The sequence below is a fragment of the Porites lutea genome, chromosome 2 (assembly GCF_958299795.1).
Source record: "Porites lutea chromosome 2, jaPorLute2.1, whole genome shotgun sequence".
Classification (NCBI taxonomy): domain Eukaryota; kingdom Metazoa; phylum Cnidaria; class Anthozoa; order Scleractinia; family Poritidae; genus Porites; species Porites lutea.
In genome coordinates, this window is record NC_133202.1 from 626,777 (window position 1) to 653,142 (window position 26,366).

Here is a 26,366-nt window from a genome sequence, read left to right on the forward strand (position 1 = left end):
CTCACTCACTTATGGAAAATGGTCACATACATCATGCATCCTATTCTAGCTGTTATAAAAAAAAAAACGGAATAACATCAACATTATGGGCAGCAAGAGTAATATTGACAATATTGCTCCATATCATTTTATTGGAAAACCATCTTGGTCTCGGTTGGTTAAGTTATTTTTTGGGTAAGATTGTTCTGAAGGATTAAAAAGGCATCGTGACATCCCTGGGTGGGTTGAATTTTCAACAGTGGCAGTTCTACAACCAAACTGCTGAGAAGGCGTAGCAGAGGGTTATGCAGTTGACTGATATGGCACAAAACCACCCGCCTAGAACAAGAGCCTCTGTTCGTGGCATGGCATTCATTAAGCGGCTTTGCGTGATTTGTTGAAGCTAGGCCCTCGTTTTAAGTTTTTTAGAGATCACTTTTCGGAATGCTGAATGTATTTTAGCACTCGTCCATCATAGAAAACAGGATGTTTCGTCACCTTAATCGGAGCACTTCATTGCGACTAAACAAGCCATAAACATAACTTTTTTCAGTTGCTTTAACCCACTAAGGAAGAGGGAGCACCCTCGAAAAGTCTGGGTTTTTTTCACGCTTTTCAATGCACATTTTGATAAACTTTGTGAAAATCAAACCATAACCAGGCCGCCCCGCCATAACTTAACACACCATACCAAATCCATAAATCACGTTTGTTTTAAGTTTTTATAGTTTTTAGGAAATTTTTAAGTGCGGGCGATATAATAATTGCAGAAAATTTAAATTTGAATTATTTATAAAACAATATCAAGGGAACCGACCGTGCATTAAAATTTCAACCTTTTGGAGCGAAGACTGTCCGATTCAACAGGTATGATTTTTTCATTGTTTTCGTGATTTTTAAAATTTGTTAAATCTCAGGTCCTCTAAAAAGGCAGAGTCATTGCATTTTAGGTGACTACGCTTCCTTCCTGTAAATGATACAAAATATTTCAAGAAACCAATCTTTCCTCCCTTCAAAATGCGAATATTTGAGGAGTCTCTGATTCATATATCACCGAGAAATTCTTAACTTTGTAATGACAAGAATGATCAGTCCAAACGAAGGCCGAAACAGTTTATGTAACTTAAATTGCAAACAACGTTTCGCTGATTGGACAAGTGTACCTGATGTTGCTGTTGGTTTTAATTTTCACAAGTAGTTTTTTTTCCTTTTTCGAAATGTTATCCGCTTTGAGTGGTACTGAGAATTGGAAAACACGCTCTCAAACTTGAGAAAACTCGTCCACTTGAGAAAGATCATTGTTAAACAACCTAGAAACGACCGTCTGTCCACCCATCATACTCATTTCTCTTTCTCTAATGTTTGGAGGTAAATAGGACCAGCCTGTTAAAAAGGTGACAGCTTTGAGCTTATTAAATAAATCTTCTAGGAGCCTCAATCAGCGGAATAATAAAAAACAGAAAGTCAAAGATGCTATATATATATATATATATATATAAACTGAGTATATGAAAATTTTATTAAAAATTTTTCCTATCTACAATTGTTTCCTTAACTCAGGAGCCTATCAATCGAAGTATTTAACCTCAACCTTTCACGGAAACACGACCGTTTTATTTGACGTGCTAAATTTTAGATCCATGTCAATTCTCGCGAATCTGATTTCAGACTGCAGTGATGTTACAGACCGCTAAGCAATAATGCAGGTCGGAAATTGACACTAAGCCCTGAGGAAGAGGTTGAAGCAAGGCAAAGTTAAAATTGGAACTGCAAACTCCGATAAATGGGTTCCTGTCTTCATTTATTTCGTTTATCGATTAATGTTTAAAAAACGTCCGTTTTTTTTAAAAATGTTACGAGTATTAATTAACCCAAACATTGAACACAGGCAACAATACTTTCTAATCGCTTTAAATAAAACTTACAGACCTTAGATAAGGCAACCAAAAAATCAGTTTTGCCAAAAACTCTAAAATTTACTTCCTCTACCGTGTCGGTGCGGTAGATATTTTAAGAGACTATAGAAATCATTAGCACCCTCTTAATTATACTACAGCGGCATTACATACTGAAAAATCCTCTGATGTCACTTGTAGTTTACGTTTAAAGGATGTTCAAGGTGAACGAAGGAAACGGAGAACTTGATAGGCTATCATTCCGAGTTCCAAATAGCGGCCTCAATATAAAATGAGTTCAAGTGTAAAACCTTTCTTATGAAAATCCGTTTCATTTGCATGCCGAGAATAAAAGATTAACCTTACATCCAAGGCTTCACTTAGCCTCGCTTAAAAACCGAGTCTTACTGGGGCAATTTGAAAATGGCCTACTAAACCATCTCTTTAGCAAGATAGTTCTGCAAACAATTTCATTAAAAACTCAAAACGGGAATTCAGTTCCATTCTCAGTGTTGCCCCGCCGCTCATGGGCAACTTATCTAAAATGTAGTTTAAAATTGCTTTGTAAAAACTGAAAGGAACTAATGACGATAATACCAGTCAAGATGTTATTTCTTAACAAACGTGGAACTGAGGGTTGTGAACACGTGTAGCTCATGCAATTTAGAAGAGATTTGAATTCATCTTTCTCCTACATTTATATCTAAAGGTAAGAATTTCACAGTGGAGTGTGGCTCAATTTTCTTAGTTGTAAGAAATGCTGTATTCTGATTCACTAACAGCTACGAAGGGTCGTGGAACGACAAGAGTTTTCCGTAGAACGTTCCTACGCAAATGTGTTTTTTAAATCTCTTACGCTACATTGTGATGTGATGGTTTCAACGTCTTCATAGTTGTCTTAGCTATATAGCTGATTCCAAAATAGCACAAAACGACTCTTCGTGACATTCCGTTCAAACCGTTGTCTCCCACTCGCGGCTTCTAAGCTATAACGAAGTTAAATATGAATAAAATTATAAGTAAATTGCACAGAGACCAGTTGATCGCAGAACTTCGGTAGGCCAACTCGATATCGCCTTGTTTCTTAGTAAAGTTCTCAACAATTTGTTCATTTTTCTTGCTGGTGGCCTTGCCAATAGTCTCTCGATCAGTTCGCCTTCTGGTAGTCAAAGGTTTTTCTCTCAAAGTAGAAAAGGGACGAACAGCTCTAGTGGTCAAGCGAGTGGTTGGGCGAGTGGTCGGCGGCACAAATTTAACTGATTTGTACGATGAGCATTCAACTAGTGGCAGGTAAAAAGACGTTGGTCTTCTTGATGGTGAAGAAGGCTGTGTTCCATCACTGGCCCGCTGTCCTACATAGAGCAATTTTTTGCCTTCAGGATTTTTTTCCATCTTCACCAGGTCATATTCAGTATCCGGAAGAGAGATACCATACTGTGCACATCCAAATGTAGGTGTGATATTTTGTGCAACATTTGTCTTCCACCTAACTTTACCACAAGAGTCTTTTTGTGCAGAGTTCAAAAGATCGGTGACAAAGGACAACGTGGGAGTTATAGTCGCTTGTGTCATAGTAAACACATAGTCATAAGCCCCTGCTACTTTCTTGGAAGAAATGCCACCTTTAAACCTGCCTTTAAATTGTATAATAGCCTCAAGATCCTTACAGGCAGCATCGTGATAAAAGAAGTAATGACATTCCCACTTTTTCGCCTCCTTATTAAATTTGAAGTGACGAGTTTGGAACGCTCCTCCAGGAGTTGTCTCACAGGTGGTGCTGGCCCATTCTCCCTCCAAATCAACTTTAAGAGGAGGAACCTGGGGTAACTTTGGTGGTCGTACACCAGTCCCTGATTGGATCTTCCTACAGATGGTGCAGTTGTTTGCATTGTACCTTTGTAGAGGTAGCTGGTACGACTTGGGTTTATGTCTAGTCGCTCGATTTGTTGGGATTTCAGCAAAGTAAAGTTTGTCGTATTTGGAGCCCTTCCTTCGTCTCGTTTCCAGCTTAAGTTTTGAAAACTCTGATTCTGATATTCCGAAAGAATTTCTACAGGCTCGCTTTCTGAACGCTCTTAAGTTAACCTCGAACACGTGGATTCCAGAGCGTGGGGATCTAAAAACACGAAGGCTGTTTGGGCAGTGTCTGTTTGACACATTCACTATTTCTTGCTGCTCATGTTCATTGTGCGGATAAACATTTACTCTCGTAAAGTTAAAATGTGCCTTGTTGGTGTCTTTGACAGGATCCAGTGACAATTTCAAATAACCTCTCACATGAAGGCTTAACTTAGGCTCTGAACACTGTGAGTCATTATATCGATAAAAATAACCCTCCCAGGTTCCGTTGCGGAAAATCGTGATGTGCCTTGTGAAAAATTGTGGACCAGGTCTGACCTCGCAACTGCAAAAGTACAAAAAGAAGAAAAACATGTGAATTAGTTCATGACGAGAACATGACTATGGAAAAGGGAGGCCGCGTATGAGCCTAATTTCAAGTGCAGAACTAACTTTCGTTTACCTTTACCTGGGCTTTGAGAAAATAATAATTAAAAAAAAAAAATGAACGAATAAAAAACGACTTAGAGGTCACAGCACATTCACTTATTGGTTCCTGGTCTACCACTCCTATTCGAACTGGAATTTGGAATTGTTGGTTTTTGAGAAGGGGTAAACCCGGACAGCCCGAAGAAAAACCTCTCGGAGCTAAGGAACAAAAACAAATTCAAACGCCGCTTATCAGTCTCCCGCCCCCCACAAATTATAAGCCTATCTACCTGTTAACAAAAAAAATGTTAGATTTTACGTCCCTCTCTAGCTTGTACTGAAATGAATTCCATTTATTTTGTCATCTTGAAGCTTAATAAAAAACAAGTAAACACAAAGCACATTTTGATCAGCACTAGTATAGCATGTTTTGAGGTGCTTTTTTTTTTTCCAGTTATGAGCCCCCTTGGATGTAAGCCCCTCTGTTTATGAGCCCTCCTAAAAGCCCTTACGAAGTACAGTGTATAAGCCCGGCCGGCAGTTTATGGTATGGCCTGGACGCTGGTGATTTGAACCCGCTCACACAGCACTCCCTACATTATAATTGTTGGTTATCCTTTAATCAATGGTATAAATCTCTGACTACTTACTGACTGAGAAAGGAAGAATAACGTCAAGAAAAAGTAGTTTACATATCCTGTAATAAGAAGAATCGCTGCTCTCTTACAAGCCGCTTAAACAGTCAAATAGAGTCTCTAGCCGTTTTGTAACTGTTGCACTTGTACGTACGAAAAATTAACACACAAAACTTTCTTTCAAAATAAAATTAATCCGCACAATTTCTTTTATAAATACAGCATCTGCCAACATTAAATTCCTCTCTTTTACGGACTTGGCAACGCAAAACCCACTGCAATGCATTACCATGAATTCCTCATCCTTAACTCACACTCCGATTTCACCCTCGTTCCACAGGAATTTTTTTTTTTCGCACTGCGTGGCCATATGGCCGGTAACCGGTCAAGGTTTTCAAAACACTAACTGACCGGCGGTCTTGTCTTTGCTGTAAATTTCACAAATCGTAAAAACCAGCTAATATAAACTATCATTATGTTGATTAACAAAAGTCAAGCGATTCTGAAACGCTTTATAGATCTCAAGTTTAGCGTTTGGTTTACGCTGGGCTCAGAAGACGAAACCATGTTTTGTGACACAGAACTTTTTTCAGGTTGACCGCCCGTCAAGATTTTCAAAACACGAAATGACCAGCAGTCTACCCTGCTAACAGAGTCGCTTCAATCTTTCCTAGATAAGTCGGGAAAGTGCAGGAAAGACGAAAGAGGAAAGAGGACAGGGGAAAAAGGAAAGAGGAAAGAGGAAAAAGGAAAGAGGAAAGAGGAAAGAAGAAAGAGGAAAGAGGAAAGAGGAAAGAGGAAAGAGGAAAGAGGAAAGAGGAAAGAGGAAAGAGGAAAGAGGAAAGAGGAAAGAGGAAAGAGGAAAGAGGAAAGAGGAAAGAGGAAAGAGGAAAAATTTACTACGAAATACAGGACTGCCGGTCATTTAGGGTTTTGGAAACCTTGACCGGTTACCGGCCATACAGCCACAGCGTTTTTTTTCCACCTAATTGTATAAAAATTCGGGCTGTTTTGCTGTCTAGACATGGCCCAAAGGCGACGCCTGTTTTTTTAAATACATGTCACCTCAGAATAGACAATGATATAAATAAATGTGAGGCTGGAAGGCAACGAGATGAAATGAATAGTTGAAAACTCGCAATCACACCTATATTTCTGCCACTCATGGGTTGTAAAACTGACTATAATGCGTCTGTACTGGCAAATTTGAAGTTATAGTAAAATTTGGCCGTATTTTACTGATCTGTGCAGAGAACTAAATTTTTCAATACCTTAAACTGCAATTATAATTCTTTTCGCTTAGGTTCTTATAGAATTAGCTTGCGCTCTGTTTAAAGACTAGGTCAGTATGTGACTCAGGGTTTTTTGCGGCAAGAATAGGGGTTTAACAGTCACAGTAAGTCTTAAATGTGACATTTACAAGGTCACTTTGGTATCTGATAACACACGGTTTTTAAGGATTTTCTGAGGCAAAAAGATTTCCCATGAACTGATTTAGGTGATCACGGAAATAACTCTAAAATACTTTAACAGGGTTCATACAAAAAACTGCAACCATTTTTCAAGGACTTTTCAAGGACCACATTAGATTTTCAAGGACCATCTGTTGGGAATATATAATGTCACAGACTGTACAAAAATGCACATTGCCAGTTTATTCTAATAAGACTTTTAAAGCTTGAACTGTTTCCTTCACCAACTTCTCTACATTTTTCAGTTCACCTGTATTAAATTGATAGTTAATTATTGCATAAGACATAGAGCACTAAAAAAATCCTGCGCTCATCCTAGACTAAAATAAAAGCATTGTTTCTTATCTATCAAATATCTCAGTCAGGACCACACTTCTTAGGCAGAAATAGACTGCAAGCAGTCTGTCTTTTTCTCAGTCAGATTTAGTGAAGGCAGAAGTTAAACCGAATATTTCAACAACTGTATTACCCTTTTAGTGAAATGAAAAACTTGCTACTTTGAGGACCTTTTGTAACCTGCTGGTCCCGGCCGGCCATACCTAATAAATGTTTGTTGCTTTACAGGGTAAATACAGGGTATAAGTTACACTTGATACCATATCACCTTCTAAGTATTCTAATACGCTTAAGAACTTTATTTCATAAGACCTTATCTTAGCAGAGACAATTTGCACATCAAAGTCACTGGACCATCTCTGGGCCATTTATACTGAAGGGGTCTGCAATGATGCACCAGTTCAAACTAAGACTGAAATAAATGTGACCGAGTTTTGTGAAAAAAAAAACAAAAAAACAGTAGATATGTTTCCATGTTCATTCAAACTACTTATGATGTTCAACTCTTCTTTTGATTCTTGCTCAGTTTTATCCAATATCAGCTACATTCTTTCGGGTAATTAAGATATGATTAAATTACAATAATCATGAGCTGGCAAAACTCAGCTAGGCTTGACAGGCTCTCGGCCAAGGCTTTAATGGTCTGACTATATTATGAAACTCTATACTTGCTCGCTTAGACCACAGAGTCAGCTAAGGGAACTGCTTGTTCCATCAACAAAGTTGGCAAGAAGACAAAAACTCATAAACTATTTTCGACCATTTAATTGTAATGAAACTAACCAATTAGGCAGTGGTTGCATGTTTTCTTCCAGCGTTATCTACCTAAATGATGCTGCATGGCTAAAGCGAGTCTCTGTGGCCTTAACTAACACATAGAGTAACTACCTAAAACAATTCCCAGAAGTGTCGTGTAAAAAAAGATGTTTAGTTTGAGCCTTGCCAGGCTAATAAGCTACAATAGTTTCCAACCTTTAACGACCTTTGATCTAAATGTTATTTTGGTTTGTTTTCAACAAAGCAAGCCACGACTCTCAGTCTAATTTAATCCCAATAAATCACGCGATAAAAAGTGTCATGGAATAATAAGCCGAAAAGTGACAAAAAGGCAGCCTCGACCACAATTATCCTTAAAAGAAAAGGCGTCACTGCTTTTAAGAATGAATAAAATTACGCGTTTTTGAATTATTTGTCTTGCAATACTTTGTTATGCCAACTTCAAGTGGGCCTCGCCCAAACTTTCAACAAAACGGTAACAGTATTCGTTGTTCACATTCCGAGGTGTCCCAACTCAATGTTCATAGTTACAAGAGAATAGCGTGATACGCAATGACGCTTATAAACAAACTATTCCTTATTGACCACCAACAAACAACACCAGTAAAAGCGAAGCGTTTAGCGGACGTTTTCTCTTCATTTGATTTTCAATCACACAGTCGGACATATTTAATTAACTTAATAACCACTGTTACAAGAAACGTTGATGGACAGCAAGCTAATATTAAAATAGCGAAAATTTTACTGAGTTTCGTCTTGAACAGCTCCAGTTTGCTGCCAAACTGTAAATGTTTTTTCATGAAAGGAATCTTTACTTTAATGACCAAGGGACAATCAAAGCAATTATGAGTTTCGGTCACCTTTAAGGCGTGCTGAAGCCGAGTTAATTTGACGTATCTCCACCTTCTTTACGCTCTAAATAACCACGAGTAATAAACAATAATTAACTACGAATGGTATAGCCACAAGCGATTGCACGGCTAATTTAAATTTGTTTGCTGAGTGCATGGTCGCCTCTTATCAGAGGATTATGTTGTTGAAAACGTTTCATAATCTCTCGGATTACAACACGCACTGTTGCTGCAAGGAAGGCCTCGAAAGAGTATACCTTGTGTAAATGATAATAAAATTACCGGTAGTTAAGCTTTCTTACCTCGATGAGGTCCACTCTCCTGCTAAATTAGAGTTTTCGATCCCTCGAGTTCTTAGTCCAAGGCTGTGGTACATGTACCGAACAATTTGAAGACAATTCCTCTCACTTGCTGTACATTCGCGGAGCACTATATATAGAACATACAGGAAAACAACAGAGCGATGGTTTAGATTCTTATCAAACGACAATAAAACTTGTACCAAACTATGGGGGTTTTGTTGTTTTGCTATTTTGGAAATCGATTACTGGACTAAACAAGAGCAGTCGATAACCACCTACCTGAAAGAATGAAAACTAACGTCAGCAAAGCTGTAAGGTGAGACTTCGTCATTTTCGTGGTGCTGGAATCGTTCTCTCTGTCGCGGAGGTTTAAGTTTCAGCTGAAATTCGCAAACTCAGGATAATGGTCAGCCTTCTTGACTGTACTGTTTCGTCTGAGTGCATGTAGGAAGAAAGAACAAAGTTTTTATCCTTAAGAGGTCAATTGTTAAATCCTGTTGTTAGGCAAAGCTCTCCAGATTCTTAAAATTGCATGGAGATTATAGTGAAGCATGTACTTTGTCAAGCCGTGAAGGTGAAGTTGTGTTATATTGGTTCAACACTAACCTAATTATCTCGTAAGAGATCTTGCGTCAACGTCTCAACGCGTGCCCCTTAGGTCAATTTCTTGAGGCTAGCGGTTTCATAAACCCCCACCCTATTGTCTCTTATTGTCCAGAACGAATAATTTTAATATCTTGAAACGTGAGTAGTCTTTGATAAACCACATTATTGTTCTTCATAATTATTGTTGTCAAATCCAATAATCGAGGTAAGAAATACAGTGTTTTGTCAACTTGGGGAGGTTGATACGGATGATGCTGTCCGCTATGAACTCAATTTTCCAGATTCATTTTCTACGGCTGAGATGCATAAAAAAATGCATCGATGTAGATAAAAACAAATTGCTTTGAATTGCGATAAGCCACAAAAACTCCAATTATAGCCAAAGACCAGACCGGGAGAATATAGGGAGATCGATTATTATCACCCTTTGACGTGTATAGTATATACCCGCTGGAAGTTAATTAAGAGATGCGTTTATGGCTAAAAGCATAACGATCAATCGTTTGTTCTAAATCTACGTTGACATTGAAAGAGATGAATCGAAATGATTAAGGAGTAATTATACTTCAACGAGGTGTAGATTACTTGGCCTTGGATAGATCACGCAACATAACCACTTCCGTTAATGAATAGAGGTTTTACCCAGAGGAAAGGAGAGCAAAAAGATGCGGTTGATTTTTCACCTTCAATGTATAGTAGTGCCCAAGAGCAGTTGATATGTGTCACCATCTCTCTAGAGGCTATTTAAAATTCACATATTAGATTTCTCATCCTGCTTGATCTTGAGCAGCTGTTCAAGTTCTCCATGCACGAAGAACATTCCAGGCTTAAATGATGGTATGGTTTTCACAGCGCTCGGGGAATGTTTATCTGCCTCATTGATCTTATAACTTAGATTTTTGATGTTCTCGCTTGTAGAACAAAAGTACTTGAAATTTATACATGAGATTAGTGCCACATTCAATCCGATCAAACACTGACACGGAAAGAATACCTCACTCTTGATAATTTTCTCTGCTGTCTACGGACTCGCTACAGTAGAGCAATGGTCATCTTGTTAACATTCTAATTTACCTAAAATAATGGCAGCGATAACTGTTAGCGTTTAAAATCCTTGAGTTAATAGTTATCATGTGACAAATTCCTTTTCAGGTTTTTTGAAACGCTTCCGTTCTTAAAATTTTTCCTGCATAATCCCTCTAGAATTATTTTTTTTTTATGAGATTCTTTTTTTCTGGTAATGCTCACCGTGCCCGTATTGTGAAAATTTGAAGTATGTTAACGAAGTCAAAGAAGGCTCATCAATTGTGACTCGCGCGACATTAGTGGATTCTATTTTACTCCATCAAGATTCCGTTCATGTTTGAACTGGGTTTTTTGAAAATGTAAAAGAGTCGTATTTATGACACCATTTACGTTCGCTTCAGCCGTTCAAGTCATGAAATTTCCCAAAAGGTGAACGGATCATTATATTTCTTAACAAAACTTTCCTAAATTTCAGAAAAGGCCAAAAGTCAACCTATAACAGGCAAGATAATGTTACATTTTTAGAACATGTCTGTTAAAGATATCACAAGAGGCAATTTGTTGCTTTAAACGGTCACCTCTTAAAAACACTGCATGGGAAAACTTTTTTGACTTTCAGAACAATCTTAGTAGAAAACCTTAATAACGTGGTTAGTTGTGGTCTCTTTGGATGTACCACCCATATGATTTCATCCGGTGGGTTTATGCCATACTTCAATAACTGCTAAACGTTTTCTTTTTTGGAGCAAAGAGTTATTAAAGTTACTAAACCAAACAGCTGACAAATCGATGGCTGACAAGGATACACTGACATGCTGTTTAAAACACTCTGTACTCGAATTATCGGCTATTTTTAGTTGTGTTTAAAAAAGATGTAGCTTATGTCAAATCAATTTCATGTGTTTAAAGCCGCTTGATGAGAATGTCTTGCATATGTAAGGTTAACCGTAATGCGATCTGTTGGAACTCCCGGATGAAACGGAGATGAGTTACTGTATACTAGACTAAATAAAATTCGAGAACGACGAGCTAAATAATGTTTTCTAGAGTAACAACATTAATGTTATTAATGCGATGTTATAAACAACATTTTGATGGTCCTCTTTACCAAGGTACATAAGAAATCAATCCTTTATGTTCAAAGAATTTCTCGAAATCACTGAGGTTTTTTCGAGGTTATAAGTCACAAAGTACAAGACAAAGGAACTATCTCGAGCCCAACACTTTCACCAAAAAAACTCCTGCCTAGGTATTTTGCATGTATCACTAGTTCAAAAAAGAGTTATATTTGCATAAATATATTAGCCATATAAAACGTAAAAGAATGGAAACAGTATGTTTGCTACAGTTGTCAGATTCGCAGGAGAGACGCGCAAGCAAATCAATCCCAAATTCCCCGTTCGCCATGTTAGCCTGATAATTGTACTTACAGTGATATTTTGACGAATGCCTTTATGTGAGCTTTGAAACAAACGAAGGAATCTTTTATATCGCAGTTCTCACGACCAATACAGGCCAGCTAAGATGACGCTTGAACTGATTGTAGCGACACAGACTGCGCAGGGTATCTGTTTATACTAACACTGATCCAGACACTGCCAGCCAGCTCATCTAATCTTCCCGAACGATGTTGTGGAAATTAACCCCTGTCACAACTGGAAAACGCATTAGCCTATACCGAAAGAAACTCATTATACATTTGATGATGATGAATTCGGCTGGCTCTACCATAACTATCGGATGTATTTATACTTTCGGCACGCAAACATGTTTAGTTAATATTCCTCAGATGTGTGGTACGCCATGTCGTTTGGAATTGCTAAATCAAATAGCACTCCGTTTACACTTTTGACGTTCGCCGACTAAATTTCCTTTCAGGGCTTCAGAGAAAAATAAAAGGCAGGAAAAAGATGAATGACAAGGAAAACTCTTAATATGAGCAATGACTAGCGGTTACAAATTCTAAAAAAACACATTGACTGAATGAGAGAGTATTTTTAATATGATAATTTTTGGACTTCGTTGGGAAGAAGAATTTATTTGTAGGAGCACCACCTTTGATTGAAATTTTGACAAAAGCTTTAAAATTGCTTCACAATACTTAATCACCGGATTTGTAAGTTGAAAAAATCTGCCTTACCTTCAGAAATGACAGAAATAAATCAGGCTTTTCCCTTCGAAACTGGCTCCTAATTTTCCCCGCTGAAAGGCCGGCAAACTTGGTCGAACGAAACTTTATTTTGAGACGAACTCCCAACGCTTATGAGGCATTGAACCGGAAAGAACAACTCCACGATAGCTTTAAAATCATTAAGCACTGAAATTGGTAATCTGGTTTGAACTTTTAGTTTTAGTCAATGAGGGGAAACAGAGTGAAGTGGGATAGGTTTGATAGAATACATTCTCCAGACAGTGACCACTTCACTTCTGCCAGTCAAATTGAACCTTTTATAGCGCCTTTGAAAGGTGTACAATGAAAATATGTTGATAAAAGCATGGTTGAACAAATGGATTAAAACCACGAAGCTTGAAAAAGCAAGGATTTAGTATCTTTGAATTTTAATAGTCGCAGCTACCAGCTACAAAAAACCTTTTGAAATTGTTTCTTTGTTCGATATCACTGTCGTACGAAAGAGGATTTTTAGCGTCAGCTAAGAATTAAATTCCAACTTGAACGAATGTAAATAAGAGTAGATAAATTGAGGTGCATCCGACGTTGTAAATGTGATTCCTCGAGGCAAAATGACTTGGAGTCAAATTGTCTACCCACTTTCTTTCAAAACCACATTTATAATGACATGTTTACATTTAAATTTTGTAATCACTGCTAAAATGAATTATTTTCTCAGCGTCCGAACCAGTTACGACTGAAAAAGCTTTATAAAATAATTTAATTTTCAATTTTATCACGAGATATGAAAGGCTAGATTCCAGGCAAAGATGTTTCAACATATATATCCGGTAGGTGTGGGCTATCCACTTATGTAAGGCAAAATTTCGTAAACATGGCGTTTTAATAACACGAATTATCTTTTTCGGCACTCGATAGTCGCTGAAGGCAAAAAAAAAGGTGCATTTTCTAAAACTGGTGATTATTCGTTAATTCTTTTTATAACCTTTTTGAAATTTTAATATTAGCCGTTGTCCTGGGGCAAAATTCTAATATACAAAACTCGAATTATTTGGTTTGTGTTTTTGAAAAAAATCAGTTTCACAAAGTGATACTAAATATTCGAAAGTATCGGTGAAAAAAATGTTGAGATCTAAAACGTTTGAAAACAAAATCCTAAAAAGACTAAAATTTCAATTTTTTTGATTGTTTTCTCAGTCGTAAATAGATGCACATAGCTGAATAATGAAGATAATGCCAGCTTTTCTAATGAACAATGTTTGTGCTTCTAAACTTGTGAGAAAGTGTTTCATTCAACAAAAACAAGTTCCCCCGATGCATATCTATTTAGCTAACAACTGGATAATGGTATTACCGCCAGCAGTTTCTATATCATTCTTTTTTTGAAGGTTTTTATTTAATGTGATTACAATATTCATGACTCTTAGGTTCAAACCATTCACTGTTTTACTATTCAGACTGGGGTCATGTTTAAGTTCTAGAATATTAGGGGAAAAAAAGCATACAGGATTACAAAATTATATTTTATTCTCCATATAGAATGAGTTGGCAGAGCGTTTCTGTTGCAGGAGTTCCGAAACTAAATACAAATCACTGTATAATTGAGTTTTAAGTGCTTGTTGAAATACATGGTCTTTGAAAGTAGTATACAAGGCTAAAACACAACAACGTTAACATTAATCAACATGTTTCGTGTAAACAGTATTGGTCTTTTGCTAGTTGATTGTATTTAATATAATTTTGAAAAACTTCTCCCGAAATGTTTTTTCGGCCAAGCCCTGATTTCGAGTCAATTATCCGCGGACTTAGTCACAAAGGTTATCTACTCATGGTCGAGTCTTTCTTGAATGTATCATGATATCAGTTGAAAGCGCTAACGTTGAGAAACGTTAAGAAACATGGCTTAATTACCCAGCATTAAAGACAGCGATATTAAATTTGATTATTCACTCTGTCACGTATTACCACGGCGACAAAAGTACTCAAGTCACCGCTATAATCTTCCAACACCCTTTTGTTTAATCAGCGGCGGAAGGCTCTGCCCTCCTGATTACCGCTTGTAGATGAGCTGGAAGCAGGATTCCTTAAGCTATGTTTACTTACAGAAAATTCCAGGTTGTATTTTGACTGTAATCGAAACATTCAACACCCCAATTAATTCTCTTAGCTGTTATTCTCAATGATCACAACTCCAGTGGATAATACTTTAATTCCAGCTTTTTGGCTAAGTCAAGAAACACGCACCTTTGCAAAAATAGACTAACATTAAAGTAATGGACGATTGTGATGCGGAGGGCAGAAACCTTGGAATCTCTGCACCACATCCTTGTTAGTGACTTGTTAGACGTAATTAGGCTGTGCGGTTTGATTGCACATACACTGAGATGGGCGACTGTGCAGTCTTGCTGATATTACTTTTGATCTTTAATTACAATTTACCTTTTCGGTACAATTTCATTGACGATCATTTCGATTAAGCTATTTTTGTGGTTCACAGTAGCATTTCAAGTATGGTCGCTACTAACGCAGGTCAGGTCGCGTTAACCATCAAATAATCGGCTGTTTTTCAGGCAAAATCGTCGCACATCAAAAACTGTATTGCCTGGTAACGCTACTAGTTAACCTGCGCAACCATAACGATCGCGGAAATGAGAAAATCAAGAAAGCAAAATGTTTAATAAGCAAAGCAAAAACTCTGAACGTTCAGCACACTTTTTGGCAGATTTCTTTGTCATCATCGGGACGACTACTGAACGTTGTCAAACTCTATTGGAATGGCATTGCGACAGTCGCTTTAATCTCTAAGATCGTCGCTTTATCAAAGGCGATCGTCGCGACTTCAATGTCGTCGGAAATTACCTACCTATACAGAGGCTCAACGGTGCTGGCTCAAAATTCAATTCCCGCACCCGAAACGCAGTTTATGTGACTGATTTACCTTATTAGCTCAACTTATATCTCTCTTACTGAGGCAATACTGTATATGCAATAATCCACTGAAGAGGGGGGCATTGGGATTTTCGGTTTTGCGGTTTTGGCTATTTTTTAGATCGGTTTTTCGGTTTTTGTTGCAAAAGACTTCGGTTTTTCGGTTTTGGTGGTCATTGCTGTTTGCGGATTTTTCGTTTTTTAGCATCTGGTTTTCGGTTTTCGTGAAAAACACTAGCGGTTTTTCGGTTTTGGTACCCGATGTGGTTTTTGGCTTTTCCTATTTCGTCCTATTTTGGGTTCCGGTTTCTGTTCGATTTGAGCAGCACTTAATCTCGAATAGCCGCAAAACGCCAAAGTTATGTAGAGGAATGCGTGACAAAATAAATGTCATGGTAGGGGATCAAGCGTTTCCCTTGACGCCCGGCGAGCCTTTGACCTCGCAGACCAGGGAAACCATTTGGTCAGTTTGCGAGCTATGGCTTCCAACGTGCCTCCCGCGCCAGCAACGGAAGAAGCAATTGTGGATTGTGTTGCGTTTTTTTTACGAGGAGGGGAGTTATCAAATGGTAATGTTCGATTAGAGATTTTTGATTGAAGTTTCCAGAGCTATAGCTTGTTGCGACTGCAAAATTGCAATTCTAAAGAGGACATATGTGCAAATTCTCCTAAGTTAACTTGGCTCCATAACTAGCGGCTTTTCGGAAACTGAGCTGCAAAGTCTGGGCTCGAGAGAGCGGCAGAAACAAAGCCTATGATTTAAGCAGACACAAAAAGATACGAAGGCTTCAGACAAAGTCCATGGCATTCACAAATACTTTGGTGAAATTAGTGTTAGTTTAGTTTGCTCTGTATGCCCCACTTGTCACCATTGTATCGGTTTTTGACGGTTTTGTATGCGGTTTTCGGTTTTGGCCGAATTTTTTTGCGGTTTTGCGGTTTTGGATGATTTTTTTCTTCGGTTTTGCGGTTTCTAATATACCCCAATGCCCCCCTCACTGAACATCAGGTATTCAACCCTCGTGCCCTGTGCGACACTCCCAGTGGAAGCATTGATGGATTTCCTCTACTTTATAAACTTGCTATATCTTGTCACAGCACTTCACTACAACCGACCATGACACAGGACAATTCATGCTCCTTTATTTAAATCATTTTAACTTGTAAACTTCTTCTTCCCCCCTCCCCCGACAATTTTCATGTCAGTAACTTTTTTTCTTCTAGTCGCCTTAACTTAAAATTTAGTCTTGTAGAACTGAACTGTTGACAATGCAGTGCGTCTCAACAAGATTCTTTTCATTATCGCCAGAGAGAGCCTCAGGTTTTTTAAACTCAAGGAAAACTTCTATCTATTCCTTCATTTCATAATTATCCGTGACAAGCCTGTTAGGGTAGACACTTCCGTATAATTTCATAAGCCGATTTAGAAACAGACGCCGTTGTCAGTTAGAACTGAAGATAAACATTGTTACTTATCTGTAACAACTTCGTGTCAGGCTTACATAAAGCATGAAAACGGTTAAGAAGATGAAAGGACCTTAAAATTCTTTCATTCTTGCACGAGGCATGTCACTGGTAGACCCAATAAATTTTACAAAATAAAAAGATATTGTCGACGGTTTTTTACATTTTAAGGCCACTGATAGGGAGGTGTGTTTCTGTGTTTCATTTAGAACGACGTGCTTTGTCGGTAAAGGAGATCTAATATAACTGACATGTAGTCTCAAATCTATATAAGAGAAGAACCATTTATATATTTGTCCGGGTGTAAGTTTCGCAACAAAAGAATTTTTCAAAAGATTAGAAATGCAACTAGTGATTATAACATGGATCGGCCGTGTTTATTCTTGGCAAACTTTCTTCTTCAAGGAACCAAGTAGAAAAGAGGAACTAAGACGAATGTTCAGTAATCATTTGTTAACCATAGAGAAATCAAGTGAAAATGTCAACCAACTCAGCATGTATTTCAAGCTTAAATTACTAATGTCAAAATTACTAATGAATCGGTTTAAATCGGAGTGGAATTAAGATAAAGACACCTGTTTGTTAAATCCTCTAATCAGGTTAGAACTTTCATTCAATTCTTAAGAGGTAAATATAAACGGTTTAGTTAAATGACGTGTAAGAGGGCAAAACAAGGCAAGTTTTCAGGCGCAAACCACATTCTCACGCAATATTTTTACCAGCAGCCTCGCCTATCATTTAAAGTGACTCAGCTTTCGAATGATTATGTTCCTTTTATATTTGTCTTCATGGTTATATGCTTAGTTCTACTTTCGTCGTTTAAAGCCTACGGAGAGTTTTAGAGCAAACATTCAAGATGCAATGTTTCCTAATCAGCAGCTCGAAATTGAAGAATCCATGAGTTACGCGACTCACCTTTAAAAATGAGGACAGCTGCTTTTGAAATTACCCTGTAGATGTGTTTTCCGTATCTAAAATAAGGAATTTCTATTGAAAATTCCGGAATATCGGTTTTTATCTCCAGGAAAGCTCGCTGCGACTTCCTCAGCCTGCTATCAGCACATGTTCAAGGAGTGTTCTGGTTTAATAACGTGCAACCAACAGCCTACATAGCCAAGGAAAGACCATGGATTGCGGAATCTAATGCGATAAGTGTCTGTTACTTTTACGAAGCTTAGAACTAAGATCACCTTAAAGTTTTAACTACGTCTGATCTCTATAATTCGCCACAAGCATTTCAGTTATTTTGTATTATGCCTCACTATTCCATTCTTCGCCCTTGATCACGCGGGAATCTGTAGAGTTTGAAAGCTTTACGATTTCTGACCGCCAACTGTTAAATCAATCATGCTACGGTATTTTGTTTTTTAAAAGGTTCATATGTAAGGCAAGTGTTTTAAATTAGTTTTCCACTTTATTCTCACGTTTAAAACATCATTTTATACATGAATAATAATTTTAAAGAGTTGAAAATGGATAGAAAAATAAAAAATTGCTGGTGCAACACACTGGTTTCGTGCTTTATACTGGAAAGGTTTTTATCTCATAGAAAGGTCATATATACCCTTGAGTACCGTCTTTTACATTGAAGTTAATGCTGTGCCTAACTTTGCTTCCCTTCTTCTGTAGAATCCTGGAAAATCGGCTTTTTTATTTAGAGAAAAAGGCTAGAATACATGCTGGCTGTGAAAGGGTACTAAATATTTACAGCGGAAGCTTTGTTAAGCTATCCTGGTTCGGAAGGAATTATCCCGCATTTCATGGTAATTGATTGAAGCTTTTCACTTCATAAAAACTCATCGACAGTGACTTTGGTAAGGTGGCTCAGCTTATGAAGAGACCGGCGCCGATAGGCCTTAAACGTGTAGGCCAAAGAGGTTTAAGTATGCACGTTTGTTTAGCATCTGATCATTTTTTTTGTTGTTGTTAAGTCATTTAATAAAACGTGAACAGTACATGATGTGGCTAACGAGTTTATGATTGTCGTGTAAATCAGCTAGTTACCTAATGGACAGCTACTGGTATTTGAAATGTTTTTGGAGCAGACATCAACAAAATACCCCACCACCTGTAGCTGGATGCTAACATCCATATTTTCATGCCGGCATACACAAATGTTCTGTGGTTAAAAATCGGTGGTTTTTTGGGATAAGTTCGTGCAGTAAAGATCTGGTAAAGTCATTAAATCTAATTGAAGATGTTTAAAATCAAATTGAAAATCCAGTTCTTGCTGTTTGCGAAAGAAATACCTGACAGATTTCAAAACACATAGTCACGTACTGATAAACTGTGAAGCCATTCGAGTTAGCTGTAACGTTAATTTGTGTACCGAGTATTATTCACCCAAGGCTGCACTGATATGTATACATGTACGACCAACGCCTCTCGCCTGTGTGAGGCAATCAGGGAAGTAATAGCCGAACAGCGAAATATACGATAATATGCATTGCCATATGCCACTATCTAAATGACTAGTTAAGCACCTATTTCTTTTGAATAATTGAGGCTTAAGAACGCTAAGTCTTTTTCACTACTTGTTAGAACGTACAAAGCTTCTGAAATGGTAAAGAGAAGCCGAATGCCGGAAACGTGTTGGAACAACTGATGCCACCCCCAAAATCCATATCGATTCCTTTAAAGTTTGTGTTCAGTACATTGGTTCAGAAAGATGCATCAGTCATGATATTTTTCTTGCTTAGTGGTAAAATATATACCTGACTCAATTGATTTCACAGAACACGAGTCCACGAATGTCAGATGTCTTATTTTTCCTTATTTTCTATCCAACGTTTGATGAAATCATCAAACAACTACACCGCTTTTTAATTTAACAGTTCCGCCGATAAATATCTAATTTCCCTCTGAAGAGGGTGTGTAACCTCAGAATATGGATGAGGAATAAGATGGGACCATCGAGACAATCTGTAAGGGAAGTACAATCAACTAAAAACGGAAACCATATCACACCCGCCGCAATGTCACCTAAACCAACGAGTAATTATTAAAACTCAGTCACAAGCTAAGACTGCCTCGATTAACTTGTATTCACATTTTCAAAGTAAACTTTCTATTTTTTAATGCATTCTTAAATATTTTTATAAATGATCTTTATTAAATCTAATCTGAGACCAGGCTCCTTGAGAAGGCGAATAACCGGACGCAAAAAATCGGCGAGTGAAAAGAGCCGAGTAAGGGTCTGGGGAGGAGGAACTCCTTAATCCACCGCTCGGTTGGCCTCTTTCTTCGCGCTTGCCTCGTTATTCGCCCATTTTCCCCAGTTCGAAGCCTGGTTCCTGGCTACATCATTTCATCATATTTAAACACAATGAAAATTCTCTCTTTCACTATTTCAATACAGACTAACAAAGTGTCCTTAGGGCTGTTCGTAAAATAGAGGCTAGGGGTGTATAAATAATTAATTTCAATATTTTGGGACCTTCTGCAAAATTCTGTGAGGGTAGTTACGTTCTGCTTTGCTCAACATGACTAGGAAAGATATTTCAAATTCTGTAAGTTTGATGGAAATATTAAACTATTAATCCTTTATTTACCCTTTCTGTTATTTGGATACTACAGATCATTAGACATCGGCAGTAATCGGCGCGGTTACACTTGCAATTTTCTTACGCAATTTCGTCGGAGTTATTGTAGCATCAAAGATAAAACTGATCAAAACCCTCTCAAAACCCAGAGGAGAGCTTTGGAGAAAAGGTCTAGGGTGACCGCACCTATTCAGTTGGCATTTTTGAGAAAAGGGGTCCGAATTTACATTTTTTACAAGTTAGACCTTTCAATACCCACCGTAAAAGTGGCGCAGCGATATTTTTAATTTATACCATTTTATTAGTCATCACCAGACGACTAATTGCTTCTGTGTCTTACTTAGATCGCTCGAAGCAGATGATAGATTTGCAATAAAAATATATATCTACAATAGACGCCTACATAACACCTTACTGGGCCAAATTTTTAAATAGTGCAATTTCCATAGTAATATTTGCAAGTCTTTGTTCCTCGGCCTATAAAACACGTTAAATAAATTGAACTTGACAGCTTATTCTCAGTGTGATACGGAACCTTAAAAGGGAACTCTGGAAATGCAGCTGCTAACGGTCCTTTTATTAAAGTCAAGCGATTTAACGAATTTAAAACACGACACTATAAAAAGTAATAATTTTGCAGTAAATAGAAAAAATTGATGATGGTTTTCTTGGCTAAGACAATGTTCGGCAATTGATAAAGCAAGGATCTGTAAAAGGACGAAAATAACTTCCCCTCTGCTTATAAAGAATTAATGACTCACTTAACATAACATTAACCTAATTAAAAAGCCACAAACTTTCTTTCGTGTCTCAGTAATGTCTAACGTTTGCAAAAGATGTTATGAAACTTTTATCGCTGACCATCTCTTCGGTCATATTTTTCGACATGACCATAACAAAATAATCATCATAGTATCAATATCTTAGTTCTCAACTGCAAAAAACTAGACCTGCCTACCAGCATTTCTTTAAGAAACCCTGATGGATGTTTATAATACTTCCTAAATGAAACATTTTCTCCGCTCAAAAAAGAATTTGACACTTTCAGTCAACTTTTACAAATGACCAAGGCATTTTAATTTTCTTGTTGCTTATTCGATGACTTTGTTTATAACCAGGTCATAACTATTGCCCTAATGTAATATTTAAGAATATCTAATATCATTAAACCATATACAGTAGAAATAGCCAAATGTATTCATATGGATGCTGGATAACATAAAAAGGGCCATTCCATATGTTTTTGTCTCATGTCGGACTGCCTTACTGTAAAAAGCTGAGAGTAATTAGTTTTCCTTTTACTAGTAATATTACTTGACAGACATTTTCTATTTCTCTGTGCTTTTGAACTACGGTTTCTCGTGGAAAAAGAAAATATTTCTCTGCTGACTACAGCGTGAAACCGTACAGAATGTTTTGGATAAACCATATCTTAAAATTTTCAAACCCTTAAATATATTGATAACTAAAGACAGTGTGGCGTGCTATAATATATTAGTCCACGAGTTCCGAAAATAGCAGTCTATTTAACATGCAGTCGTAGAAAACAGATCAGATAGACTTAGATGTTTAAGTTTTCTCTTAAAAAAGCATTTTCTTACATTGTAAGATAAAGTAGTAAGTACGTTTTAGCTGAAAAGGTGAGAAGGTTAGCAAAGGAAGTCACTTGTTAAGTTTTCTTTGCAATATATTAACACGCTCGGTGTATTGAATATCTCGCGAATCACCTGCGTGTCTCTCAGTGTGGCATTTAGCCAAAAAAGGGTTGTATTATTGGAGAAATCAACTAAATTGAGCCGCTATAAACAGACAAAAAGAAGACAAAACAGTTTTTATCACTTTGGTTAAGTTGGCGCAAATGTGAAATTCAGAATGCGTATCAGTTCAATCCTTGGATTAAATAGGCTTTTTGGCGTGTACAGCAGGAAGCGTCACAATGTTGACAGCTATGGATAAACAAAATATTAAAGAAGGTTCCACAGAAATTGCTTGAAATGGAAAAAATAAATATAATAAATTAAACGTAAAGTGTGTCTTTAGAGCCAAAAAATGAAGGCAATCTGCTGATAGAGGATTTGTCACTGGTTTTTGCAATATTGACAGAGAGAGAGAGTGTGCAACATTCACCTTTAGTTAATCGAAATGAAACAACAGGAATTGGGCATTTTTATTGTCATGTGAGATGGATCTTCGCAGACGGAGCTAAAAATGATATTCCAAAATAATTATCTTGGAAAAGATAGAGGTCTTTTCTGTCTGCAGGCTGAACGTGACCGGCATCAGTCAAATCCTGTACCCGCAGCGACTGTCATACGGAACTTGTCCTTGAAAATGACAACAGTCATGTTATGTTAAATCTTAATTAAAAAACCATGATAACAATATTTCTTTCAAATTTGTGCGAAAATATAACGATAAACTTTACGTGTTTTTATCGCAAAAAGGTGAACGATCTCCACACATAATTTCCGCTTTTATATTCCAAAGCTTTATCTTTATTTCAAATATTCCTTGAATAAACTAGAACAACGTTTTTTTAGTTCCTTTCTTTACCTTGATAATGCTTAATACTAGTGAGTCCGAGTAACTACAATGACAAATCTTGTTTCTTGATAATTATGCAGGATAATTTTAATTCAAATCCCCTATATTGGAGGCACAGTGCTTCATCTGATGTCCTTATGAACCTTCTTCTTAAACTAGATATTAAGAAAAAAAAAACATTCAATTCCCTGAATTGTTGATGAAAAGAATTAGCTTCTTCAATTAGTTTCTGTTAGCTGTTGAGCTGGTGTCTGCGACAAAATTTACATATAGACAAATAAATAAAAAGGCTGATGAAAGAATTAAGAGGAATGTAGCTTTCATCTTTAGCACATCCTGAAGCGTTCTGATCGGTACTTTTGTGTAAATGATGTGTCAAGCGACAACAACCAACAACAATCATAAAGTATTCAGAGTCCTAAATCACTGACCAAAATATAACAAAACTTTCATTCTTGCGTTTTTTATCAGTTCTCCACACTAGGAGGAATATTCTTGATGGAGAGAGCCAAGCAATTTTTCCCGCTCCTCAAGATGACTGCAGATCCAATAAGGAGCAAGGTTAAAGCACCAAGCACGCCCACATGCTGATTATTTGATAATTAAAACTTCTGTGCAAAAAACGGTTCGGCCCGGTCGGCTTTGGCCATAACACAATAATTCTTTGCCTCGTGATCTGTAATTTCCGCTTTTAATGAAAAACCTGCTTCTAGAATGAAAGTTGTTTTATCAAATATGATCCGAGACGGAGACAAAGACTTTAAATCTTCTACTGTAGATAAAACCAGATTGGAACCGTATACGCGATGTAAAAAGCTCCGTCCGTTTATTCGTTAGAAGTACCTGCCAGCATTTAAAATGAAAACAAAACTAAACGGAAAAATATGCTTCTGGATTGACAACTTCAATAAACTGACAAGTTTCACTTCGATTGCGTCCGCAGAAGGAAAATTTGAGATGTTTGCCTAGCATATAGGACAGTTCATGGCGTTTTTCATCATATTAAACACAAACTTCCGCAAAATCCATAAGATTAACAAAGCAAGGAGAGGTTTTAAATTTTCCCATCCAGAAGAAGGTTATTTCAAAGGCAACAAATTGGATTTATTAAACTCTTGAATCCCAGGTAAAGCTCATCGGTAGGCGTAAGTTTGTTTTCAAAACCTGACTTTGATGAATGTTTATTGAAGAAAAGGGAATTTGCATATGGTGGCAGGATTTTCGATCAGGTGAAGTTCTTCTAAAAAAAGTTCTGAATGCAATTTCATCAGTGGAGAATCTAAAAGTAAACATATCCGACAGACAATTTTGCCATTGCAACCAATGAAATCTTACCTTATGCTAATACTATTGAACGTCACAGGTAGATATCCACTTATCATTATGATTTTCAAACGCCGTTCAACTAAATACGGCACTTAACAACCTTGAACCCCCTATATTTTATGTTCTTTACGGGAAAGGTGACTTTACGGTTCCGTGATCAAGTTCTTGAATAGCCTAAACTCAGTTTTTATTCACAGTTTTCAGGCGTTTTGTTTGCATATCCAAATTTTCAATTTACCAAACAATTTTAGGCAGGTGATATATGTTTACCATGTGTCTCAGGAGAGATCCCTAATGTTCGGTGGTAAAATTATTATATTTGCTAATAGGCAAGCGCCAACTATTAATTTAACACCCTATCTTTGAATACTGTGAGCCACGATTTCAGTTCCATTTTTGGTTTAGTATTGCGCATCAATAATCCGTCTAAATGAATTGGGGAATATTGATTTTGTTCCCTGGATCCATTAATATCGTACTTCAGGTTTGTTTTCTATTTTTTTCTCGCATCGAACTTGCTTTTAGCTTTTTTGCCGACAGAAGGGTTAATTGATTTGACAGTTTGTAACTTCACGTTTTGTTTTCCTCGTAGTGTTTCTTCACCGCTGCTAAAGCATCCGTAAACTGTGAGTATTTCAATGAAATAAGACCGTTGGGGACAAGCTTAAAGCTAAGAGTTGTCGCTTGATCTATTGTGAAAGAGTGATGTACCCATATGCGCGACTTGAATTGGAAAATGTTCATTATTTAAATTAATATGCCTACGGTTTTTAAGGCCACTCAAATTTTATGTTTAATTCTTTAAAAATCACAGGCACATTAAGTTTCCTGTCCAGCTTACATTTGCCATGATAATGTATCTAGAATGAAGGAACCCATGGCCCTCAGGTTATTGTTGTTATCGGTCCCGTTTATTAAGAAAAGGAAACAAACTCAACATAGTGCTAAGAAACTGCAAAATAGTAATTGAAATGAAACTTGAAAGGTCTGAATATCATGATAATAATTGGTTTTTAGGTTCCCAAAAAGTTTACGAGCCATTGGCCACAATTCCTGGTGGTAAAATCTATCAAAGGTTCTTTCAAGTTGGCTCTTGAACTTGATTAGAAATAAGCACAATGGCACATGACTACGAAATTTCACCATCTATATTTAAAAATTAGGAGAGAACACTATATATCCATGTCATGATCGTCCCCTTCGGTATTGCTAGCAAATGATCCCCAACTTGAACAGTCCTGCCTTAGAGGGAAACAAAGATATTTCCGGAAAATTCAAGTCGCAAAACTGGTTACAATTATGAGTAAAACTAAATGGACATCACCGGCAATTCGGTAGTTAAAATGTTAAAAAACGCAAACCTCAAAAAAGGCTTTAATGATTTTTCAAATACCCAGCATCCCTTTAGAAAATATTTTTCATCGTATTCAAAATCCAGCATGCAAATTATATTAGACAGTGCAAATTCACGCATTTCCAATATGAAACTGAAGTTTATAAAACTTGTTATATTTTCGCGATTGTCTTTTATGATCATGCACAATTAATTATCGAGTAAATCGGGCACTCTTAATGGAAACTTGCCAAAGTAAAAATTACACTATTTTTTTAACGCAATAGATGTTGATTTTTCCGTTACGCACGAAAATTCAAGAAAAAGTTATCCTCAGGGTTGGTGAAAGTGGTAGATTCTTTTAGTGGAGTTACCCAACGTTATTCACTTTCATTCCTGTTACCAACTGGCTGACTGTTTATGGGTTTTTGGAAGTGTTCCTTTTAGTTTACTACTAGAAAAATAGTGAGGTGAAGACAGGCATGCCTTATTTCTAAAGTTTATTAGTCCTGGAGCCAGTTGAATATCACGATGTTAGTTTCCCCTCTTTTATCGTTATCTGCTTGTCTGTTCTACCACTTGCACTTCAATTTCTTTTTGTTAAGCAGAAGATGGCAGTAATTCAGGGGGGGGGGGGGGGGGGGAAGCTACTTCCCATACATTCTCTTAAATGAAATCTAAACGATGTTCTCACAACTTGCAAAGCGATCAGCATGTTCTTGCCAACGGATT

The 26,366-nt window shown here is 37.2% G+C and overlaps 1 protein-coding gene across 3 annotated transcripts; it reads right to left on the bottom strand.

The window, feature by feature from the left end:
* Nucleotides 1-1,476: 1,476 nt before the first annotated feature.
* LOC140927322 (protein APCDD1-like) lies at nucleotides 1,477-17,959 on the bottom strand. 3 transcript variants are annotated; one of them, XM_073376948.1, is made up of 4 exons: nucleotides 17,805-17,959; nucleotides 9,014-9,168; nucleotides 8,735-8,861; nucleotides 1,477-4,278 (listed from the first exon to the last, which is right to left on the bottom strand). In XM_073376948.1, the coding sequence occupies exons 2-4, from the start codon at nucleotides 9,063-9,065 to the stop codon at nucleotides 2,856-2,858; spliced, it is 1,602 nt and encodes a 533-aa protein (XP_073233049.1). In that variant the 5' UTR covers nucleotides 9,066-9,168; nucleotides 17,805-17,959; the 3' UTR covers nucleotides 1,477-2,855. The 3 variants fall into 3 exon arrangements, with proteins under 3 accessions (XP_073233049.1, XP_073233048.1, XP_073233050.1); XM_073376947.1 differs by lacking the exon at nucleotides 17,805-17,959 and adding an exon at nucleotides 12,507-12,670; XM_073376949.1 differs by lacking the exon at nucleotides 17,805-17,959 and adding an exon at nucleotides 10,024-10,947.
* Nucleotides 17,960-26,366: the final 8,407 nt, after the last annotated feature.

What these genes read in the sequence shown, in the direction of transcription:
- LOC140927322 (XM_073376948.1), bottom strand. Translation starts at nt 9,065, where the DNA reads ATGACGAAGTCTCACCTTACAGCTTTGCTGACGTTAGTTTTCATTCTT. An exon ending in GTTAGTTTTCATTCTTTCAG is followed by an intron (nt 8,862 to 9,013) that starts GTAGGTGGTTAT and finishes TTCTATATATAG; the next exon opens with TGCTCCGCGAATGTACAGCA. An exon ending in GGAGAGTGGACCTCATCGAG is followed by an intron (nt 4,279 to 8,734) that starts GTAAGAAAGCTT and finishes GTACTTTTGCAG; the next exon opens with TTGCGAGGTCAGACCTGGTC.